Source organism: Vespa velutina, chromosome 10 (genome assembly GCF_912470025.1).
Source record: "Vespa velutina chromosome 10, iVesVel2.1, whole genome shotgun sequence".
NCBI lineage: Eukaryota > Metazoa > Arthropoda > Insecta > Hymenoptera > Vespidae > Vespa > Vespa velutina.
The window spans coordinates 7,099,799-7,123,862 of NC_062197.1; the positions used below are offsets into that span (position 1 = coordinate 7,099,799).

The window sequence follows — 24,064 nt, forward strand, 5'->3', positions numbered from 1 at the left end:
TTAGTGCGCATACTCGGCATTTACGAGTCTACTAATCCATTTTATATATCTATTGCCGCTGTCTGTTGTGTCACTTGAAAGCAGAGAGAGTCATGCCTTCATTTCGTTTCATCCCAAGGATTCTACGTCGTATATTTTCATCGCAATACGGCTGATATCGTCGCGTAAGTTCAAACATTAATGATCACTAAGTCATTGTACTACTGAAAGTCGGTAATAACAGACGTAAGGACAACACGAGTCGCGTGTTGACAGTGTGAGGGGGTCCCAGAGGCAAACAATGGATCAATACCGATACCTTGTAGAGAAGTATAATCTACGGACACGAAGCCGAAGAATCGTCGATCTCTCTTCTGTTTAACCTGTTTTTTAACCACATTCTGCTTCTCTGTTCACTCGACAGAACAAATAAACTTCCTAAAAAGGTATGTAGTCATCGTAGAAACTAGCCCTGTCCTTTGGTTTTATTTTTCATTTCTCTTATTTTCACTTCTCATTGCATGTCATTTATTTCAAGAAAATTGTCACGTAAAAGTACGTAAGTAAGATTATCCGTACAAAGAAGATATCGTTGAAATTGAATGATTTAATTGATGGTATGATACGCGTACGTCATTTTTTATTTTGGACATGATCATAACAAGGATCAACAGAAACGACATTTCATTTATCATTGAATGATTCCTTTGTATCAAATTAAATTCAAATAATTAATTGTATTGACGTAGGAATGTTGTTTTGTTTTGTTCCTTTGACAGGTAAATTTTCGACACCTCCACGTGTTTGGTCTCTCCTGCGAAAGTATGGATAAGTTCGACAATCAGTCGAAGAGTTCAAAGAAAAAATGTTCAAGATCAAGCGCAGGATCGGCAGATGTGGCGACTCAATGCGTCCAGGTTGTTGTAAGATGCAGACCAATGGACGAGAAGGAAACTGCACGAGGTTATATTCGTGTAGTCGACGTCATTCCGTCAAGAGGGGTAGTAGAAATCCGCCATCCTCGGGACGATCCGTCCACGGACAATGTCAAGGTCTTCACCTTCGATGCTGTCTACGATTGGCGTTCGACTCAGCAAGAACTTTATGAGGAAACTGTGAGACCTTTGGTTTCTTCGGTATTGGACGGTTTCAATGGTACCATTTTTGCTTATGGTCAGACTGGGACAGGTAAAACTTATACAATGGAAGGTTCAAAGATGGAACACGAAAAACGTGGTATAATTCCAAGATCTTTCGAGCACATATTCAATCACATCGGCAGATCGGAGAACATGCAATATCTCGTGAGAGCGAGTTACTTAGAAATTTATCAGGAAGAGATACGTGATCTTCTTCATCGTGATCAGAGTCTTCGATTCGAGTTGAAAGAAAAACCTGAATCTGGTGTCTTTGTGAAGGATTTATCGACAGCCGTTTGCAAGAGCGCAGCTGAGATTCAACGTTTGATGAATGAAGGTAATCAAAATAGGACGATTGGTGCTACCAACATGAACGAGCACAGTTCTCGCTCTCACGCGATATTTTTGATCACCATCGAGATGGGATCTATTGGTGATAATGGCGGCATTAGAGTAGGTCGTCTGAATCTAGTCGATCTCGCTGGTAGCGAGAGACAAAGTAAAACCGGTGCATCCGGTGAAAGACTGAAGGAAGCGAGTAAAATTAATTTAAGCCTTTCTGCTCTCGGTAATGTTATTTCGGCATTAGTCGATGGGAAAACTACTCATGTTCCTTACAGAGATTCCAAACTTACCAGATTATTACAGGATTCTTTAGGGGGAAATTCGAAAACGATTATGGTCGCAAACATTGGCCCTGCTAGTTACAATTATGATGAAACGCTTACGACTTTGCGTTATGCTAATCGTGCTAAGAATATTAAGAATAAGCCACGAATAAACGAAGATCCTAAGGATGCTCTTTTGAGACAGTATCAGGAAGAAATCGGTCGTTTGAAAGAGAAACTAGCTCAGAGGAGTATGGTACAACGTAAGAAAAGGAAAACAAAAAAGAAAAGAGAAGACGATCTTGCAGATTCGGAATCCGATGCAGAGGATAGTAAAGGAGAGGACAACAATAAGACCATTGAAGTTGATAAAAAATTAATAGCTGAGCAACTGAGAGCTGAGAAACAAGAGACTGAGAACCTTATTACGAGAATAAAAGATTTAGAAAGCAAGATGTTGTGCGGTGGGAAGAATATCATAGATCATACGAACGAACAACAAAGAGCATTGGAACAAAAGGCAGCAGAAATTGCCGAGCGTAAGAAGCGCGAAGTCGAGATGCAACAAAAACTCGAAGACGAGGAATTAACTATGGTCGGTGTACGAGAAACATATACAACCTTGCAACAAGAGGTAGACGTCAAATCGAGAAAGTTGAGGAAATGTTTTACCAAGTTGCAAGCATTGAAGCAAGAATTGGATGATGTGACTAATGACTTTAACAGAGACAGACGTGATTTAGAACAAACGCAGCATGAATTAATGAAGGAGCTCAAACTAAAATATTTGATAATTGAAAATTTTATTCCTGAAGAAGAGAAAAATAAGATATTATCGAGGATACATTTCGACGAGGAAGAAGACTGTTGGATTTTGAAAAATTCAGAAGCATCGAACATAGAAACGATAAAACGTCCTACGTCAGTTCCTGGAGCACGTCGACCAATTTCTGAATATGCTCGAATTGCTCTGGCAATGGGACGTGGATATCGTTATGCCGGAGAAAATATTTTGAATTTAGATCTGGATATGCCAGCTAGAACAACATTAGATTATCACGGACCAGCTATCGCGCCAACCATTCAAGCTGTGCTCGAAGAGGCTCTTCGAGATGAAGGAGACATCGATGTTGATGCTTCGAATGCAAAATTACGTTCCAAGCCACGATTACAATCGGCAAGGATCAGGCCAAGAAGCGTTCCGAAGATGCAGCAAATCCCGACTCCTGTTTATCCGAAAACTAGAGGACTCGTACCCAAATAGTCATCGCTTTTCTTCGTGTTCTTTCATTTTCGTCCTCTTGTAGCTCTCTGTAAAGAAAAGTGTAAATATTTGATGAACTGCGCGTCCTGTGCTTCTATTTAATTCTTCACGATGCGCTCGCCTAATTTTTCTCTTTCTATCTCTTTTTCTCTCATTAAAAAAAAAGGAAGGCACGAACGAGCCGGAATCTTTGGAACCTAGTCATTGTGCAATTATTAAGTAGTTAGCAGACATTGATATTCCGATGAATTATTTGTTGTAACAATAAAGCACGAGAAACATATAGTCGTTTTTGTTCGCGCATTTATCTTCGTTTAAACGGCACATTTTTTTAATTATTATTATTCTAGATAATGAAGATAAATTTTCGATGTTTACTTATATACAAACGAGAATAGTACAAGATTGAAACTACAGAAATAAACAATTCATTTTTATGTATTTTTCTCATCATCTTACAATCATTCTTTTCATATGATTACGGTCAATTCCATTTCAACATTATTCGTAATCATTTTAAATGTCACATTTTTACAAGTTTGTTTATCCGCTGCTGCGTTTATGTCGATACGTTGTTAACATTCATTTATTTATTAATTTTTATTTTTTTTTATGGCATCAGCATTTTTTCAGATTTCTCCAGTACAATGTTTATCTGCTTTCTCTGTAACGTCTAAAAAATGGTAGTAATAAGAATCGAAATAAAATGAAACTTAAATGGACGACTTATCTTATCGGATAATATAATATATAGATCTTTTTTTTAACATATTGCAATCAGTAATAATATATATATATATATTATATATATATGTTATATATATATATATATATATATATATATATATATATATATATATTATTAATGTGCGAAATATATATTTTTCAATTAATAATTTTGAAATTACCGTTTATTTTGCAAAATATATATGTGTAGATATATTTTGCACAGTTCAATATAACACACTGCATTATTACTTACTCTTTTACCACGTAGGATGTATCGATCGAGCACATACACAGTCATATGAAACACATTCATTCATACATATTCACTTTTCTTGTACAATTTCCACATTGAAACGATAGTAGTCTTTGCGCGATTTTCTCCAGACAGAATAAAGCGATAAAAAAAGAAAAATAATTTTAATAGATACATGTATAAGAAAAAAAAAAAACAATGTAATAATGAGAATATTTCAAAATCTTAAATGCAGGCACCACGAAGAACGAGAAAAAACCAAGTATTCATCGGAAAGTAGTAATGCAGGCAAAACGCATTGTTTTCTTTTTATATTTATACAATGGACAAAATTGGAAATCTGTTGAAAATAAAAAGTTCTGTAGCCGTATTAACATAAATATACGGATAATAATATTCTGTTTTCTGAAACTAAAACTTGCGATATTTTCATCACAAAACATTGTAAAAGATTGACATAATTCTATTCCAAGTTAGTTGAAAGAACTTTCAAAAACATCTAGGAATAGAAAGACACTGTCTTAATCGAGTATCGATGATTTGTATAAAATTTGTTAATGGCATTCTTTTATCGACACACGCGCTACTATTCTATACAATGAAATGTTTAGTAGAAACGTTGTTGTTGCGCGTATGTTCCATATGATTGTTGCGGTTGTTGAGATGATTGTTGTTGAGGATATCCGGATGGATGACCACCCGGTGGACCACCGTATCCAGTAGCAGCACCATATCCTTGCTGTGGAGAGTATTGATTTTGTGGTACAGTTGACGGAGCATATTGATTTTGATTACTCATGTTAGCATATCCTTGATAATTATAACCATTGTCTATGTAATTCTGATTAGTACCAAAAACTTGCGGTTGAGGTGGATAATTCGGAAATTGTTGATTAGGAACATTTGGATAAGTTAATGGTGGAGCTTGTGGTCGGGGTGGTTGATTAGTTGGTGCATCATAATTTTGATTATAAAAGTTTTGCATCGGAGCTATCGCCGATGAAGTATGATCTATCATCTTTGGACCTGACGATCTTTGTTCTGAATTTTCATTAGCGAAGTTTATATGTGATTTTGGTACATATTTGTTTGGAAGGTCACCCATGATATTCGCTATTAAACGTTTAGTTTCGTTTAGGATCGCATTGGGATCATTAGATTTTGTGATATCCGAAGTTCTCGTTGCTGGTGATCGTGAACGCGAACGCGAACGTGATCTAGACCACGAGCGAGGCGAATTCGAAATTGATTTTGAAAAGACACGTGTCCTTTTTTTTGCTTTCTCACTTTCATTCACATTTTTATCAGCTGCTTTGTAAATGTCTTCGAAAGTATAATCATCGTCATCATCCGATAATTCTAATTTCACTTTAGATTTATCATCATCTTTCTTTTGTTGCTGTTGTTCTTCCTCATCGTCGTTAGCAAACATATCTAACTTAGGTACCCATTTGTTTTCTTCATCTGATGGATTTTGATTTCCTTTACGTATAGAGAATGGCGAGGTTTTTCTATTCGTCTTGCTCGTTGACATTTCAATCAGTTCAGGGGTAGGTGATTTTTTTGATAGCGATATGCTAGAAGGTACTACAACGCTTAAATTAACGAATGCTCTTAATTTTTCTACCCTGGGTAGATCAGTAGCTTCTAACTTTTTAAGGAAATTTATAAGACCATGCTGTTCGTGGGTACTTAGGTCTTTAAAATTTTGTAAAAGCATCTTTAAATCTGTGTCTGATAAATTTTCCATTCTTGAAACTTGATCCACTGTATCGGTTAATGTAGAAGTTACTAAAGTTGATGTGGATGTCGATGTACTACTTTGAAAGGTGCCTGTAATTCCAGTCGTAATACCACTTGTAACACTGGCAGTTACACCAGTACCACCACTTGCCAAACCTTTCACAAAATCAGCGGTGGTGACAGGCTTGTCCGAATGTTTCGATGCTTCTGCCATACCAACTACCGCATTAATTAATGTTTCTAGTTCTTCCTGAGACACATTTGATCTACCTTGTGCAACGAGAGCAGCAGCGATTTGTTGAGCTATTGCAACTTTATCCACTGTTCCGACGCCAGGAACAGTGACTGGCTCGGAATTAATTGGTGGTGTAACCATTTCTATGGGTCTAGAATATATAGTTCTTCCACTCACAAAATTACTAGTTCTACTTGCTTCAAGAAGTTCGTGTTTTTTCTTCTTTTCCTCTTCCATTTTTTTCTTACTTTCAGTTGCTTTGTGTAATAATTGCGCTATGTTTTGTATTGCTGTCTTCGTTGGCGCGATAGCCATCTTTTCTATCATACCAGCAAAAAGCTGTCCTTTCAGTTTCTCTTTAACTGTTTCGAATAGGACGCTCACTTCTTCGTCGTAAAGCAATTCTTCAGCGGAATTGGGCTTTGCTTTTTCAGCAGCTAATGCCCGTGATAAAAGTGATACTATTTTAGGACCTAGAGAGCCTAATTGACCCTCGAGAGCTGTCAGAAGTCGCAATAAACCTACCACTTCTAAATCTTCGCTGAGTACTTCTTCCTTTTGCGGTGGACTTGGTGATTTGTCTTTTACAGGATATGGTGTCGCGTAATGGATAGGTCTCGTTCGTGGTGCAATCCGAGAATAATAACTACGATACATATTACTTTTTCCTCGTGAATAGGAAGAATAAACATAGTCTCTTTCTCGTGGATCGTGACGATCGTAATAATCTGTTTTTATTGTTTTTGTACCTACGTATTCGACTTCATCATCACTCTCAATACGATGTCTGCTACGTTTTGAGGGAGGCGATCTTTCGCGTCTACTTGAAGGTGGAATCCACTTTTCAGGAGGCTTCTCTTCTGATAATTCCAATCGTTTTCTGATTTCTTCTTTTCTTTGTTGTAATTGATCATTATGAATCTCACGCATTCGTTTGTTCCAAAATTCGATCCATTCGGGTTTGAAGTCATGTTTGCTCGGGTCTTTGCCCTCAGCTTGCAATTCTTTGTATCGTCTATTCCAGAATTTTTTCCACTCGTCCGGATAAGAAGGATGTTTTTCTGGATTTTTTTCATGGAACTTTAATGCGCGATCGAGCGTTTCTTCGGCTCGTCTAATTTGTTCCCGATACTTGTCCCATTTATCGCGTTCTCGAAGTGGTTCCAATGAACGTGATCGTGATCGAGAACGCGAACGTGAGCGTGAACGCGAACGATCACGAGAATATCGTGATCTGGTACGATACTTGCTACTCTTGTCCGATACACTACTTCTTCTATCACGAACGGGAGAACGTGATCTTGAACGCGATGGCGATGGACTGCTTGATATACTTGATAGTGATGATAGGGACTTCGTCTCGTCTGATGGGCGTTTAGGAGAGTTTTTTAAGTTTTCCGTGTTTTTTTCACTGGGCTTACGTAAATTTAATTTGTCCTTGGTAAGAATTCGTATCTTGAAAACCCTAAAAATGTTTTAAAAATACAATGTTTTCAATAATTATGCGATACAATATAGTATTAGTAGCTTTGTTCCATATGTTTGGCCTATTTTACGAAGTTATAGACAACTCACGATTTTGTAACATCTTGTTTAGATTCTGTTTTCTTCGGAGATGATTTTTCTTGTTTCTTCTCTTCCTTTTTAAATTTGCCATCTGTTTTCTCTTCAGGTGATTGAGAATCTTAATATCAGAAATTAAGTTTTGATATCATAGCATAAATTAATACAATAAGTTTAATAATTATAAAAGAACTTTATATCGTATACTCACCTTTCTTATTACTATTATTACCAGCAATTTCAGCCATCTTTTCTTCAAAGTTTGTCACCCATCTCACATCGTAAACTTCCATTAATGTTAACTCAGGTGTTTCCCTGTATGTAGGAAACAACCATTTTGATTGTAAGGTAATATCAGATAACTTATTTTAATCAATTGTTACAATTTTTTTGAAGCATTTCTATTAATTTTATACATAATATAATACAGAATATACTTATAGATTCTTATCCCATCTTTACATTACATTTAAGTAAAACATGTTTTATTTAAATGTTGTATAAATGTGGGATATTGTGAAGAAGAAACAGAATTTAACATATACTTAAGGTACATAGAATTAAAAATATATACCAACTTACCTAAAATGATAGTCTTGATATACCCTTTTGATATATTGCATTTTATTTTTTTCAAATTGATTCTTGTCTACTAATTGTGGCTGTAGTCTTCCAAATCGTTCTTCAATTTTTTTTGCTGCTAACACTGATATTTCGTTGGCTCCACGTTTGTAATTAGGAGTACGCGGTAATTCTGTAATAGCTCGCGATATTGTTGGAAAATGTCTATTCAAATATGTTATCCGATGATTGTAACTGGTTATATGAGCCATCACAGTCCGTGGATCACCACGTTTATCACACAAAACACAAGTATAACTGGGTTCGCAGGAATCATTGTCCACAAGTTCAAGTAAATATTCAAGACCAACAAGCGGAGAACTTCTATGGCGATCTAAACTCACTTGGATCGTCGTCGTTCTTGTTAATTGATCTTCCATTCCTGGTGGTACTGGTTCACCTGGTGCTAAAGCATCCGTAATGGCAGTCGATTGAACAGGAGCAGTTGCTTTCGCGATATCAGAACGTTTCGACCATAGTAACACGGGATATGGCCATTCGTCCAACTTAATTTTATGACGATTACACGAATTATGACTTATCAACTTATGTGCTCCAAACAGAGCAATGTTACATATGTGACACCATATGTCACCATCATCGGTTTTGGAATACACAGGTCTGAGAGTGCCATCTTCAGCAGTTACACTGCTTCGCATTAAACGTTTCCGATCATGTTCTTCCTGTAGAAGATAAATATCGTGTCAAAAACACAAATCTTTTACATATTTAAGAAAACATTAGAAATATGTGGTTATCAAGTAAATTTAATTCTTGTAATAGATTTCAATTTATTTACTCATTTTATTAGTTTATTGTTATTATTAATTTATCATAAAACTTACACTTATTATTCTGTAATTATTTTAACACTGGTTCAATAATAGATTTTCATTACCTTTTCTTTATCTTCTTCTGAAAGATGAGAAGGATTGCGCCCTTCTATATCAAGATCATCAAAATTCTGCATAGTTGATCCACGAATAGAAAGATCACCCATTACACACTTTCTGAAAGTATCAAAGTGATATACAAATGAATACAGAAGAGATAAAATATTAGAAACAATAAGTTCTTTTACACAACTTTGTAAAACTTACAAAATAAAGACTTATAGGATACTGCAAATGTAAGACTCTGAATATTATCTATACTGGAGTATTTATATAAAACTCCAGTTACTTACCGATAAAGCAATTTGCTTTTGATTTAACAACGTATTCTTTCTTCAGGAACCACAAATACCACAAAACAATTAACTAAGTAAATAACATAAGAACCGTCACTAGCAATGCAAAGTTAAGATTCACTAACTTTGCAAATTGTATATAAGTAAAATTTCGTTGTCTTGTGGACAACGTTTAAGAAAAAAGACAAAGATGTCATCTTTATTTAAGATCTGTATCTATGCTTAAAAAGATAAAGATGTCATAAAGATGCCACTGACGATATACGATGAGCAATACTGTGAACATCGACATAGGAATATATATCAACAGTATAGAAATCAATTATGCAATTAAAAGATGGTTTTCATTGATAATGGCTATACAAATATGTTATAATAGTAAAGAACGCAATTTATATTTTGTGTCAGATGAGGTGACACTTTGTGTGAGGTGATACACTGGAAGGCATTTAAGGCACATAGATCCTAGTAAATGTGAGGTTATATTTTCACTGGAACAAGATAATTTAAGATTATCGAAACTACTGTCGTAATTACACCAGCTTTAAGTATACTATTCATGCATCATTGGCCAGTAGTATAAAAAAAGTTCATCAGCTACAGTCGAGTAGCTATTTCTCAGCAGTCCAGTCCGACGATCCTGCATATCGTCCCTGTCGATATTACTAATTTGGATTGTTTTCTTTTTTTACCTGGAATGATATTGAAAGAAAATGATTTTCACTTACCAAACTATGATTTCGAGAAGCTTCTAATAATTTCTTCGTTCGTAGTTATATTCTTTGATATCTTATTTGATAAAAAAATTCCACATTCATACAAATATGCGCATGCTCACATATGTATAATTATACGTAGGTATATTTATGAGATCGACGCTTTCAGCGAGAAAAGTATAAGGACGTTCGAGAAACGGTTAGTATATTTTCGTATTAACTGCCCTCTCTCGGATAACTTTGAAATAGAATGTCTTTTGTTATTGGTTACTGCATTGTAGACATATTGTTATTTTCTTTTAAAATCGACTTCCTTTGTTTTACATTCTAACAGTCATTTTTTTTTTATTTAAACTAAGAAGCTCAATACAGTGTTAGCAATTTTAATTTCTATTTTTCTATGCAAAATTTATAGAAATTATATGTAAGTATATAGTATTCGTAGCATTAATTTAAAAAGATCTTTATATAACAATTAATAGATGAATGCATAGATTACTTTTTTGTTCGATTAACTATTCAATTTTTTTGCTTTCGTTAGTAACAATAATTTATATAAATCATCGAAACAGTTCTAATAACGAATGAAAATATGATATCAACTTCGATATAAGACGAAATATGAAGTAATATAAAATAATATATGAAAAAAATGTTTGTTCTATATATTCGGTCTACACTGACGAAAGCCATTGGTCTGAATATGGCTATTATATAAATTTGTTCTGGCTCGAATTCTAATTTGAATTTTCGATTGAATTTTCATTGTATTAATGTATATTTTATATATTTGTTATATTTATTTTAATTATCGATTTTCTAACTTTGAATATATTTATCACATTAAAAAATATATTTTGTTCTTATAATTTACAAAAGGATTTACAATTTGATTACAATATATTTAATATGTCTTTCTTTTTTATTCAGAATTTACAAAATTCACAAAGAAATAAATTTCGCCATATTATATATTTCATCTTATATAATATATCTGTCTTTACAGAAATGGAAAAGTACATGGATAGTAGGATAACGACTGTAACAGTATCAGCAAAGATGATTGTAGAGGGGTCTTATATGAAGTTCCTACGGGACTTACAACAGTCAGTCAGTCAGTCGGTCGGTTGATCAGCCGGTCTTTCGTCCGTTCCTACGATCTTTAAAATTTCATGAAAGAGTCGTAGGTGTATCGATGTTTTCGGTGATTGATCGATATTCTCGGATTTCATTATTGATTAATAAGAGCATAAAAGGACAGAACGATCATTTTTGTGATTAGGAGCAATGCGAAAGTCCAGAGGACTTTTCGCAATCGTTTGCGGTCTTCTGTTGTCATTTTCAGTAAACACTTGTGGATGGTCGTTGAATTTATTCGGTTGGGGAACCAAACAAGCAGAGATGCTTGATTTAAAAATACGTTCCAGGGGTGAGTTCATAGGAAAGATTAGATAAGAATTTTCTAATGAATTTATTAAAAAATATTTATTTAATTTAAATGAAAAGATCTTTCTGGAGCATTTTTAATTGAATATGATAAAAAGAATTTGGAAATGTGTTGAACATGATTGTTTATTGTAATCTTTCATTTATCATTCACTTATGTTTACTTTTTAATTTTTTTTAGTTCTCAACTTTTTTCCTATCCCAGTAGAAGAAGAGTGTTTATCTTCGGATAAACGACGACGTGGGATATGCATGAACACGTACCATTGTCGTATTCAAAACGGAAAATCATATGGACCATGTGCTCTTGGATTTGGTGTTTGTTGCATATGTGAGTCTTATATAAATTTTTTCGGTTATTTTCTATTTGTCATATTTTCTAGGACATCGCATATGCATATGCATGACGTCTGCCATCTTTTTATTTCTTTTTGTGTGTATAGATATAGGTAATATTAAATTGAGTTAATACATTGATAGTTTTCTCGATAGTAATATGCACGGATACCAGACAAACTTTTTACAATTTTTCATTTAACCATAGCAATCTATTATACACATATGTATAACGACATAACGTACTTCAACGTAAATAACGTACATACGTAAATTAACTTAATACATATTAATACGTAAATTAAATTAATTAATATGAAATATACATCGACGAAGATTTTTTAATCGGAATAGTTTTTAATTAATTAAAGCATAAAATTTAATTGATTAAATTGAAGTATAGTAAATTTGTTAAATATTTTATGAATTATCGATTTATCATGAATTTTTTGACCGTCCCGTAAACTTGGCGTTTTATCTATAGTGCATACATAAACGATCGTTTTTCACACTCGACAACTACTACTAAGACGTTCTCGATCGGATCGAAGATCTTGTTGAGAGAAAGAGAATGGTCACTGGGTCGAAGCAGGCTGATGATTTTAGTTAACGGTATTGAAGCAGTCGTACGCTTTAAAGTATAAAACGAGGAGATCTCGAAGAAGAGATTTTATTTGTAAGACGAATGGAAGCATGAGAAGAGGGAGGTGCCGCTATATAGTAAAGCAAAAAAAAAGCAGAGAAGAAAAAAAAGAAAGAGAACAGAAAGAAGGAAGCATTGAGTTCCGATCTCTGAGTTCGCGTGCCGAGAAAAAATGTATGAGCGGTCGGGATTATACAGTTACCTAATTGCCTTTCGAGTCGGTCACGTGTCCCACATAAAACTTTGTTTGCGCGGCTTGCATGTCCGACAAAACCGCTTTACGTGCTTTTCTTTCTTTAATTTTTTCTCTTTTTTTTCTTCTCTCTCTCCATCTCTCCTTTGTAGTCTATTTTTCTCAAACGAAGCAAACATTTCGAGCAGTAATAATAGATCAACACCATCGATAAAGTATACGGTTTTATTTGAAAAAAATCATAATTTAGGCAATTCAAAGCAATATCGTAGCCAAAGGTTTCACACAATAATTTTATATTAGAAATAGTTATTGGTAGATTGTTTGGCCAAGATCACGTGATTTTTTTCCCCACATTCATTAGCTGGGAAAAGAAGGTTCGTCAGGTATCCGGATATCGAGGTAATCCGATTACGATGAAAAGGACGTGCCTCGTGCTCTCGGACAGTCGGATCTTACGGATTTGTCATCCGGATATTGGGATTCGTCACCCGGATATTCGTATTTTCTACGTTAGTTTAATTGAATTTCGATCAAAGTCGAGAAGAACGCAATTCTACTTTCTTATTGGGATATGTTGTTGAGTCATTTATCAAATTTGTATATATATATATATATATATATATATATATATATATATACATACATACACCTACACATACATATGTATATAAACATATGCGTAAAAATAGTCATATCCAACTAGTTATACCCAACTGGTATAAAAATATTACCAGGAGAAATTTTTCTATACGTCGTTAACGTCACGAAAGCTCCCGTCATAGCATCGTGATTCGATAATTAGTAAAGTATCTTAAGTTAGGCGAAAGCTAACTTTAGTCACGTTTCCATCGGATCCCGCTTAATATACCTGTCGAGTAGTCACCACGCGAGGCCGAGCAATTAACTTGATATTTAATTATGCGAGATATCGGACTTTAATTTTCGTTGAAATATCAACCTTTATGTTTACTAGGGGTAGAAAGAAAGAGAGAAAGAGAATATTCTTAGAAGATTTAATACTTTCTTCCTTTCTTTCTCTATTTTTATCTTTTTCTTTCTTTCCCTTTCTTTCATCATTATGAATTCTATCGTTAGAAATTTTACTTTAACTAAGATTAAAGCAATTTGTATTTCTAAGATGCAGAACGATATTTCTCGAGGGAAATTAAGCGACGAAGACACGTTCAGTATCTTCCGACTTTACGTTCTTAACGAATGCTAAACAAATATAAATTAATTTGAAAGAGCAAATCTAGATATTATGATATTTCTACGTCATGTTAATCGATGTAATTGTGAATGTGCACCTTCTATATACGTAGGTACATATGTATATACGTGCATACATACCTGCATATATATTTACTTATTTGTAAATCAAATTTATCGGATCTGATATCTTCGTCGTTGTTATTGTTTATTTCTTACCTACTTTTATAAAGGATCAAAGTTTACAAAGTAGAATTCCTTCTCGACGAGCGTCGATACCGGTTGGCCTGTAAATTTGTAATGTTGTTTCGTACTATGTACGATGGAGGGAGTAAAATCTACGAAACGAGATGGTAAATGTGTGGTATAGACACAGCCGTTGAATGGAGCCCCGGAGACTCTAAAACGGCCACTGAATGCCTGAATGAGAACTCGTTATCGGAACTCTGGACTGGCATAAGAATGTCGCATCATGATTTCTCGCCCTCTCTCTCTCTCTCTCTCTTATTTTTCTTAGAAAAAATCCTAACGGTATATATATCCAGATTTTTAATTTCACTTCAGAAATCAGAAATTGAAAATTTTACTCGAATAAGAATGGACATGTAAATATAAACGTCATTTAATTGTTATTAATATTATTTGTTAAAGTAATGAATTTTACTTGTTAATTCTATATAGGATGATTGAATGTTGTATTTATTAATTTTTCAATCTATCATTTTATGACTATTTTATGGAAAGACATTCAGCGTGAAAGTGATAATACTTTGAAATGCGAACACATTGGTTATTATCTGCTTTGTCTTGAAATATTTTAAGGAATCCAAAACGTTCTTATAAAATCAATTTGTAGATAGGTCGATCGTAGTTGAACAATGAAATTTATATTATCTCAGTTGAGTTATACGAATATACGGTCTTTTATACTTCGGTACCTTTACTAGCGATTTCATCTCGACGCGAAATTTATCTTGAAAAGGTTGACTGAAATATAGTCGAGTGGGCACTATTGAGAAATAATTTAATTACAGTATTTCTTTCCACGTCGTTGGTTTATTGCGTTTCAAACTTCTTCAATTATTTAAGGACTCGTTACCCTCGAGAAAAGAACTCTGCTATTTAGGGTCAAAGAGGCAAAAGAAACGTAATTGATAAGGTTTAAAAGATACAGTAATATATTCGAGTGTACGAAACAAAATTTGCTTTTTCAAGTCTTCGATTGAATTGAAAAAGTTTCTTTAATGATTATGGTTATTCTTCTGTGAAAAAAAAAGAAAAGACGAAACGAACAAGTTTTTGAATTTTTAAGGGAGGCTGAATATATTTGAATAATTTTACGCATTGAGAACGTACATGCGAATGTTTTTCATCGTTATTCATTAATTTTTCCCACTATAAGTTACGGCGAGTTGCGATCAAGAGGTGCAAAATAATCTGACCTACGTGACCAGTCCTGGTTTCCCGAACCTCATCGACCGACCCATGAACTGCTCGGTAGTCGTCCGGAAGATCGATAGGCAGGTCAGCCAATTGAGGATTGACTTCATACACTTCAACATAGTAAGTGCGAATTCTACTATTTCTTGATACTTCAGTCACGCTTGTATTCGAGTAGTTCTTGTTGTTTAATGGGGACGATTTTATGATAATTTGGGTTTAATTAAATTTGCAAAAGTATATATAAAGTTAGTAAATAAATCGAATTTAGTTAGGTTACATTAGAATGAACCGATGGGATTTCGAATTTAGATCATTAATCATTACAGTTTATTCCATATAAGTATCTTAGGGGATGTATTAGCACTTTTCTTAAGTACAAAAGAGAACTTCTCTTAAAATCTAGAAAGAACTCAAACACTTGGCGGCAACTAACATCTTCAAAGTTTCGTATTGAATTTTTAAAACGAACTCTTGGCTCTTACGACTTAAAAAGAAGTCTATCTTTAAGGAAAGGTTTATCTATCGAGATATCCATAGTGAGATTAATCATCTTTTCACACTTAGGAATTTTCTGACAATCTATTAATGATTTTAGGGTCAACCTAATAGAAGAACTGGCATCTGTGACGAAGATATTATGGAAATTAGGAATGGTAATAGGTCGTCTCTAAGATTGTGTGGGTGGAATAGCGGGCAGCACAGTGAGTATAACACACTATTCTCTTCTTTCGTAGTTTATTTAAGAAATATATTATATAGATACGTATTCGTGCGGTCAGTATATTTAGACGTAAACGAGGCCGACGAACCTGTGACCCTTGACTTTAAGCTACCGAATGGACTTCATTCGCGAATGTGGGAAATGAGAGTGATCCAATTGGGTTTCGAAGATCGTGCACCGGCCGGGTGCCTTCAATACTTTCGTTCACCTAATGGCACCCTTAAAACTATGAATTATCTACCAAATGGGAGATTTTTAGCTGATCAGGACTATTTAGTTTGTGTTCGTCAAGAAAAGGAAATGTGTGGTATTTCTTACACTCCTTGTTCGAAAGATTCTTTTCGAATAGGAGCTTCGAGATCAGGACAAATTGAATCGAATGCTACAACCACTGTTCCCAGAAGAAAACCTAATAACAGTACCAACGGTAGTAATAACGTTAACGGTAACTCTACTGACGCTGGACAAACGGATTTTTTAATGGAAGGATCTGGAAGTGGTCCGGATGGACAAGAGACTGTTACACCTTTAACTGTTATAACTAGAAGATGCAGAGACAAAGTTCTTATACCTTGTGATTTCGAGGAATTTATCACGGTACTATATCATCTATTTTATTTTTTATTTATTGATGGAACTTCGAACGTTTGTGCGGTCTTATTCGCTGTAGAACATTTCAAATTCAATTGTTAATCACAAATGGTGACAAAGAAAAAAAGAAAAAGAGAGAGAGAGAGAGAGAGAGAGAGAGAGAGAGAGAGAGAAAGAGAGATAGAACCGATAAAGACGGCAATTCGTTTGTTTTAGCCCGGCAACAATGGTGTCGGAATTTGCAATCTCGAACATTGCGGAAATTCGTTGTGCGAACGAGACGAGCTAGACACCGATGGAAATTGTCGTGTGGAGACTTGGGCAACGCCCTTTCGTATAAGGGTTGCGTTTGGTCCTGGAGAGGATACAGGGACAACACTGGAGGATAATGTTGGCATGTGTCTTATGTATGAACAGCTACGATGTGTACCTTAAACGTTTCAATGGTGTGATCTTGTGTAGCGTTAAATTGCGAGAGCAGAAAGGAGGAACGTCTTGATGAATGAAATTGAAAGAGGAGAAAAGGGATTACACTTGAAGGAATTGAAGAGGAAGATACATATTTGTATATTAGACAAGTGTGTCAAAGAGTCAAATAGTTTTTATTTACAAACAAACTAGCTTAAATCGTAAACGCAGCGCACAACTCTCGGTACAATAATAGATATATATATATATATATATATATATATATATATATATATATATATACATATATATATACATATATATATACATATATATACATATATATACATATATATATATATATATATATATATATGTATATATATAATTTGCCTTTTTTATTTTATATTATTTTTTTGTTTTATTCATCCGCTCGGTCCCCTAGATACCTCCCGAGATTTTCGTCGGCGATATTGCGTGGTAACGTATAACGTTTGTACGAGATTCGACGCGAACCTATTTCCAGAGCTAGACTTCTCTTCTCGTCGAGCGGCATGTTATGGTTACATCGTGTTACGTGATGCGTCACGAAATGCGCCGACGATCACGACAAGGATCATAGCGATAATGATGACGATGTTACAAGAATAGAAATGATAATGCTTGTTAATACGGTTACGTTGACGACACGTATTGTATTTAATGTAAAATTCGTCTTCCTCTTTGGTGCTAATACACACGTTCGACATGTTGGGAGATTCCGCGCATGTTGTTTCTTCTCTCTCCCCTTTTCGATTTATAATAATATTGAATAATCTCGTAGGTTTATAATTTGCGATACCACAGCATCGACGACAGCTCGACGTTGGCGTTCGTTAAGAAAAATCGTACAACTCTATCTACAAAGTCAAAAGGACTGATAAAACGTGTAAAAGGGCGGTGGTCAACGAATGCAAGTGAGAGTGTGTTTCTTTTTATGTGTATATGTTCATGTGTGTTTCTGTTTTCACATGCGGTTCGGTGTGTCTCGTACGTTAATCGTCGATATGACGTGCATCATTTCGTGCATCGCTTCAATCCATTCGACTTGATTTTATTAAAAATTTCATTAAAGAGTTTGAACGTTCTTGAAGCTTCGCATAGATTCTTTTGAACATTCTTTAGATGCAAATGCTTTAACTACAACTATTTTTAAAAGAAGGTGACCGATTCTTCGCAGGCAACGATATTTTTCACCTTCGTTTTTTATTATCCTTAACTCTATTCTATTTTCTTGGTATATCGTTGAGCAATAAAGATGCGTTAATTAATGTAATTACAATGACTGTAAATTCAAGGAATATTCGCATCGCTTCAAGAATGTCCAAGAATTGAAGACGATTGCTACATGGTCAAAGAAAACATCTCTCTGAAATTCTCCGTGCTTGTGTTTTTTTAATTAAAAAGATACTTGTAGAAAAAATCCTTCGTTAGTGGAATTCAATCTCCATGTCGTATAGTAACGATTCAGAGTGACGAATGCATATATATATATGTATATATATATATATATATACTATATATTATATATACGTATATATACATATATATATATTTTTTTTTCCATGCACACACCTAACCGACGATACACTTGTTCTTCATTTCTCTTTAAAAACTGTTGTGCGTGCGTGCTTATTGTGCCCGCCGCGGATATGCATTCTTTTATTTGTTCTCTCTCTCTCTCTCTCTCTCTCTCTCTCTCTCTCTCTCTCTTTTCATCTCATCTTTCGTTTCTTTATTTCGCTTACCTTTTCGTCCAACCACCTCACAAATGCAAAAGTTCTTTAAAAGACTTATCAAGTTAACTCGATTATTTGAAACGCACCGATCTAGTTTTTCTCTCTCTCTCTCTCTCTCTTTCCTTCTTTTAAAATATTTTTAAAGTTCATCGATTTGAATTTATTGATTGACCGAGTCAGTTCGACAAAGTATTCGATACGAGGGAATTTCGAATTTTCTATTCTTCAATTGTTCCATGAGATTTCGCCGAAGATCGTATTACTTTAGAAAATCTGGAGAATTCACTTGTAGCAATATCACGGCCGCTTCAAAACATGTACGGACCATACACACGTTATCCCGTTTATTGTTTGATGGATCGTAAAAAGAAAAGCCATTAGAGAGATCATTGAACAACAAGACTACAGAGACAAGGATAACAACAACAACAAGATCGAATCAGAAGGCAACATTGACATTGTTCTTGTTTACTTCTTTGTCTCACGAGAGAAGGAGAGATCAAAGGGAAAAATAATCGGAAAACTCGCTTAGATCGATTCGCATCGACATTTTCGTCGATATCAGGAGACGTGCCTTGCTTACCGTCTCAAGTCGACTAGATAATAGCTGCTATCATAAATACATACAAAGAACACAATATACCGAGCGAATTTATTCCGTTGCAAGACACACTTGAGTGCATACTCGATGCAGAGCCAAAGATTTCTTAAACTCTGATAGGGAAGTTGTTGCTTTTATTCATTTGCGTTTGCATTCGTACGACATCCACGCGTTGTTTAATTAAGCTCGTCGATTTGATTTCTTAACTCATTCTCTCATTCTCTCTCTCTTTCTCTCTTTTTATTTTTAGTGCAGTGACGATACATATACAACCTTGCCATTTGTTAAATGCATGTAAATTTGCTCGTTGTTTATAAGGAAAAAAGGAGATAAAGGAAGAGAAAGAGAGAGAGAGAGAGAGAGAGAGAGAGAGAGAGAGAGAGAGAGAGAGCAATGTACCACTTTATTTTAAGGGTAATTTAATGATCGGGAATAAGAGTGGAAGGGACAGGAAAGGCTTTAAGGATGAAAGAGAAAAAGGAGGTGCTTGGTGATTGGTCCCGGCGGTACTTATTCAGGATGTGCAAAGGATATACATATATAAGTGCTTGTGGAATTCTAAGTTCGGTGTTGTATATTAATTTCGCGCGAAAATATGCGTTTCGTAGGAACACGCTAGAAACTCTTAATGCTTCGCTTACATATTTTTATTCTTTTTCGTATTATATACTTGACTGATTTCTCTCTTTCTTTCTCTCTCTCTCTCTCTCTCTCTCTCTCTCTCTCTCTTTCTCTCTCTCTCTTTCTTTTACACTTTCCCTGTTTCTCTCTTTTTTTATCAAATCTTCCCATCGCTTTTGTTTCATTAATATATATCGATAAATTTTATCATGCGTATAAAATAGGAAATTTTATTTAATAATTATATAATTATAACTCAAATGTCACACTTTAGCCTAAGTAAATTTTTTATCTCGAGTATAAAATGTAAACAGAAAACGTAAAATGAGAATTTCTCCTGTACGTTTCTCCTGTACGTTTTCTCCGAACTTACGTTTCCTGCTATAGTTAGAAACAAGCGCGACGAAGTTGTTTACAGAGTCTACGAAACGCGTAACCATCTAATCGGACTGTGGTCAAAGAGTAGAATAAACGAAATGGGTCGTTTCGTTAAAGTTCCGAGAAAGAATTTTAGAGTTCCCGTTTTCGCTTTCTGATCGTGAAAATAAAGAAAAAAAAGAAAAAGAAAAAAAAACTAAAAAAGAAAAAAAAGAAAGAAAGTGATTGAGAAAAACTCATTTCGTTGACTATATAAAGATCGTCGGTATCGATTATCCCCTAGAATCTAACCTGATTACCGATGTCGCTTTAAGCGGTTGGGGATGATAAAGCGCTTATCGCCATAAAAAGAACAAGACCGACTTTAATTCATTAAGTCGTTAAACGACGTTCGTTAAAAGCAAACGTATAAATGAAAAATCACGATTATCCTGTTCGGCGATTGTTTGATAGATATGTAGGATGTTTGTATATATACATTCATACATACGTTCACTCATACAGAGATATATTTTTGACATGGTCCCTTCGAAGCATCTCTTCCATCGATCAACAAGTTAATCTGAAAGATAGATACGTCTGGTTCCTACTTTAGATCCGGATTTATCTTTTCTCTAATATATATATGTTTATACATATATATATATATATGTATATATGTATATAAATGTATATATATATGTATATATATATATATGTGTATATATATATATATGTATATATATATACATACGTATAGGGGTATATATCTCAAATGCACATCGATTCGCTGTAATTTCAAGAATCCATTGCTTTTTCAGGTGTACCGAAGCGTATTCGTAAGTCTAAAATCGCGCTGGTTTGGATGGGGCCAACGAGTTGGCGGAGTCCGCAAACGTGTCGGACGGAACGAACGAGTATGCTGATATTGGAAAATCTCAAGCGCTCGATACACGTTCCGAGTCGACCTTAGGCCGTAGCGTGCATTCCGGAAAGGATGAGTCTGAACGATCGCTTACGCGTAAGCCTTATGTATCGGAACATCGATAAGCTCCGTGCATTTCAGCGAATAAGAGTCAAAGGACTACAACGAACATACAAACGAACGAAAAGAATCCGTTTCTAATTGTCGATCTTTCTTTTCTTCCGACTTACATATCCGTCGTTCACTCTTTTCAAAGTCTCTCACGATTACGCGTTTTTTTTTTCAACGTTTCCCTTTTTTCCTTCTTCTTTTTCCTCTGACCTCGATCTTTTATAATGTAGAGAATAAGCTATCTTCGACATTTAACGAGCGTTGTTTCCTACGAGTTATATTTACCGGTTTCTTAGCTCGTCACGTTACTTAAAGAAAGGCTGACCGAAAATAGAAGGACCTCCTGTGGTTAAAGGTAAAGGTAAAGGGAAAAACAATCAAATCGTAACTTTATGATACTTATAAGGGCTTGGAATAAAAATATTGAAGGAGATTAGTAAATATTGTTTGATATCCTTGTTCTGCAAAGCGATCAGAGATTTTAGCTCGGATGTCCTACGTCATATCGTGCGTGATTGCTTTACGTTTATGAGAGAAAGAGAGAAAAGATTTGGTAGAGGGGAGAGGAAGAGAGGGAGAGAGTGAGAACGAGCGAGCGAGAGGGAAAAAGAGGGAAAGAGAGTACTCCGGAGGACAGCCGCCGACTGTCTCATCGTAAAAATGTCCGCAAAGCTTATTGATCATTGAGCGGACTTGCGAGCTGTTCCCTCTAACCTTCAACTCTGTCTTCTTCTTCCGTTCGGCGAACGCATCGGCAGTGGAGAGTAGCCTCGATATCGGCTTAACCCAAGCCTCCAGTAGTCTTGGTCCCGTTGGTCCGCAGGTTAGAGTTCCTCCGGTCTTCCTCTGGAACCCACCGTACGAGAAAAAGGGAAATCGACTACACGACTACACGAAGAAGAGGAAGGGTTTTGAAAAAGATTGGAAAGTAAAGAAGAGAGAAAGAGAGAGAATGTCAGGGTACCTGATTTGGTAGCGAAGGGATCCTTGGGATGATTGGTCTTGATGGCGTTCATCCTACGGTTCTGAGGCCCCTGATGAGGAGGAGGGCAACCACCAGCTGGTTGCTGTCCATGCGTGACGCCAGAGGACGGAGGGCCCCCACCGGTCGTGGCGTGTTGGCTGACCGGTCCATGTCCTCCAACTCCAGGAGGTCCACCAACGGTTCCACCAACACCAGTAGCACCAATGCCAGTTGGTCCAACACCGGGAGGCGCGCCTGGCGCCCTGACCCTTGGCTGTTCGACGGGTAAGACACGACGTCTCTTCTTTGGTAGCTTGGCTCGCGCCTGCGTGTGACTGTAATACATCGCAAAGTTGCTGACGATCACGGGCACCGGCAGGGCGATCGTGAGGACACCGGCCAGGGCACATAGCGCGCCTACGAACATTCCCACATATGTCTTCGGTACCATGTCCCCGTAACCAACCGTGGTCATCGTCACAAGAGCCCACCATAAGCCGAGAGGTATGCTCTTAAAGTCATTCTCTGGATTTGATTGGGTCCTCTCGGCGTAGTACACCAGACTTGCGAATATCACGATGCCGAGGACAAGAAAGAATACCAGCAGGGTCAGTTCCTTTGCCGAGGCACGGAACGTTTGGATCAAAATCTTCAGGCCGGATGAATGACGGGTGAGCTTAAACAGCCTCATTATACGTATGATGCTCAAGAATTCAAGAAAGTCCGCGTTTTCCAGATGGGATGCGAATCGTTGCAATGCCAAGTCAAGGTAGAAACTCAATGTTGCCACCATGTCGATCAAATTGACCGAACTTTTTATAAAGACGCAACGATTTGGACTTGCTGTTATCCGTATAAGGAACTCCAGGGTAAACCAAGCGTTGCAGACACACTCGATGTAGAAGAAGACGTCGTGGGCGTTCGTGCGCGTTTTGTCGAGCACCCAAGACGTCATGTTGCCCGCTTTCACCGGCCGATTCACTATCACTGGCACTCGCATGTCAGGATGAGTCTTCAGGCAGAATGACAGTATGGAGACGCAGATGAAGAAGACCGAAACTATGCTGATTACCTGTTGAAGATCGACATAGAAATCTTGATAAGATTTGTTTCGAGAAACACAACCAGGTACCATCCCTTTTGATTTTCTCATTTCTTCTTTTTCTTTTACGTTCGTTGGGAGATGTGAACAAAACAAAAATATTCCAAAACGAAAATTGCATTTCTGACACTCTTGACCGGTACGCTTTCATCTTCTTAATTATTCTTGTTTTAATAATTTTTATATTTTCTATTTGATATTATGGGGGAAACAACTTCGCTTGAGAGAATCTTTGAAAAGCACGATATGGAACGATAGTGAAAATTTCTAGATATTTTTCTATTAAGAATTAGGCTATTACACTTTTTTATAACGACGATGTAAGCACGGCGGAAGGTTTCATCGATGTAAGTAATTTATGATCACATAGTCAGGAACGAAGCAAGTAATATAATATGATTTATGGGATAAGTACGGTGGACGTGAAAATAAGGTGAACATAAATTTGTTTCGTTTATTTTCTTTTTCTCTTTCTCCATCTCTCCGTCCCTCTTTCTCTCTCTCTCTCTCTCTTTCTCTCTCTCTCTTTTTCTCTCTCTTTCATTTTTTTTTCTTTACGTCAACATAAATATG

At 35.8% G+C, this 24,064-nt stretch overlaps 4 protein-coding genes across 17 annotated transcripts in view; 2 read left to right on the forward strand and 2 right to left on the reverse strand.

The window, feature by feature from the left end:
• On the forward strand, positions 1-3,712 carry LOC124952118 (kinesin-like protein KIF3B). 4 transcript variants are annotated; one of them, XM_047501502.1, is made up of 3 exons: positions 3-164; positions 224-425; positions 759-3,712. In XM_047501502.1, exon 3 carries the CDS (start codon positions 804-806, stop codon positions 2,988-2,990), a length of 2,187 nt encoding a protein of 728 aa, XP_047357458.1. In that variant the 5' UTR covers positions 3-164; positions 224-425; positions 759-803; the 3' UTR covers positions 2,991-3,712. The 4 variants fall into 4 exon arrangements, with proteins under 4 accessions (XP_047357456.1, XP_047357460.1, XP_047357458.1 ...); XM_047501503.1 differs by having other exon boundaries at positions 256-425; XM_047501500.1 differs by having other exon boundaries at positions 1-425.
• Positions 3,413-10,213, reverse strand: LOC124952115 (uncharacterized protein CG7065-like). Of its 3 annotated transcripts, XR_007101822.1 has the most exons (8): positions 10,052-10,213; positions 9,321-9,976; positions 9,033-9,144; positions 8,096-8,817; positions 7,725-7,828; positions 7,526-7,634; positions 3,973-7,415; positions 3,413-3,663 (listed from the first exon to the last, which is right to left on the reverse strand). XR_007101822.1 is itself a non-coding variant. In XM_047501496.1 (7 exons), exons 3-7 carry the CDS (start codon positions 9,132-9,134, stop codon positions 4,580-4,582), a joined length of 3,873 nt encoding a protein of 1,290 aa, XP_047357452.1. In that variant the 5' UTR covers positions 9,135-9,144; positions 9,321-9,976; positions 10,052-10,213; the 3' UTR covers positions 3,413-4,579. The 3 variants fall into 3 exon arrangements, 2 of the variants coding, with proteins under 2 accessions (XP_047357452.1, XP_047357453.1); XM_047501496.1 differs by having other exon boundaries at positions 3,413-7,415; XM_047501497.1 differs by lacking the exon at positions 9,321-9,976 and having other exon boundaries at positions 3,413-7,415; positions 10,052-10,203.
• Positions 9,624-17,304, forward strand: LOC124952126. Of its 2 annotated transcripts, none has more exons than XM_047501530.1 (7): positions 9,624-10,238; positions 11,046-11,468; positions 11,667-11,816; positions 15,272-15,432; positions 15,908-16,013; positions 16,092-16,630; positions 16,841-17,304. In XM_047501530.1, the coding sequence occupies exons 2-7, from the start codon at positions 11,327-11,329 to the stop codon at positions 17,057-17,059; spliced, it is 1,317 nt and encodes a 438-aa protein (XP_047357486.1). In that variant the 5' UTR covers positions 9,624-10,238; positions 11,046-11,326; the 3' UTR covers positions 17,060-17,304. The 2 variants fall into 2 exon arrangements, with proteins under 2 accessions (XP_047357486.1, XP_047357487.1); XM_047501531.1 differs by lacking the exon at positions 9,624-10,238 and adding an exon at positions 10,372-10,463.
• LOC124952120 (potassium voltage-gated channel protein Shaw) overlaps positions 11,004-24,064 on the reverse strand; it is a 23,482-nt gene continuing 10,421 nt past the window's right edge. For 5 of the 8 annotated variants that reach the window (XM_047501509.1, XM_047501513.1, XM_047501508.1 and 2 more), the window contains one exon: positions 11,004-23,461. In XM_047501509.1, coding sequence (XP_047357465.1) covers positions 22,250-23,461 — 1,212 coding nt within the window. In that variant the 3' untranslated portion in view covers positions 11,004-22,249. The remainder of the gene's footprint in view (positions 23,462-24,064) is intronic. The other 3 variants (XM_047501514.1, XM_047501515.1, XM_047501516.1) reach the window with 3 other exon arrangements.

What these genes read in the sequence shown, in the direction of transcription:
- LOC124952126 (XM_047501530.1), top strand. Translation starts at nt 11,327, where the DNA reads ATGCGAAAGTCCAGAGGACTTTTCGCAATCGTTTGCGGTCTTCTGTTG. An exon ending in TTTAAAAATACGTTCCAGGG is followed by an intron (nt 11,469 to 11,666) that starts GTGAGTTCATAG and finishes AATTTTTTTTAG; the next exon opens with TTCTCAACTTTTTTCCTATC. An exon ending in ATTTCGAGGAATTTATCACG is followed by an intron (nt 16,631 to 16,840) that starts GTACTATATCAT and finishes CGTTTGTTTTAG; the next exon opens with CCCGGCAACAATGGTGTCGG.
- LOC124952118 (XM_047501500.1), top strand. Translation starts at nt 804, where the DNA reads ATGGATAAGTTCGACAATCAGTCGAAGAGTTCAAAGAAAAAATGTTCA.
- LOC124952115 (XM_047501496.1), bottom strand. Translation starts at nt 9,134, where the DNA reads ATGGGTGATCTTTCTATTCGTGGATCAACTATGCAGAATTTTGATGAT. An exon ending in CAGAAGAAGATAAAGAAAAG is followed by an intron (nt 8,818 to 9,032) that starts GTAATGAAAATC and finishes TATCTTCTACAG; the next exon opens with GAAGAACATGATCGGAAACG. An exon ending in TATCAAGACTATCATTTTAG is followed by an intron (nt 7,829 to 8,095) that starts GTAAGTTGGTAT and finishes TCCTACATACAG; the next exon opens with GGAAACACCTGAGTTAACAT.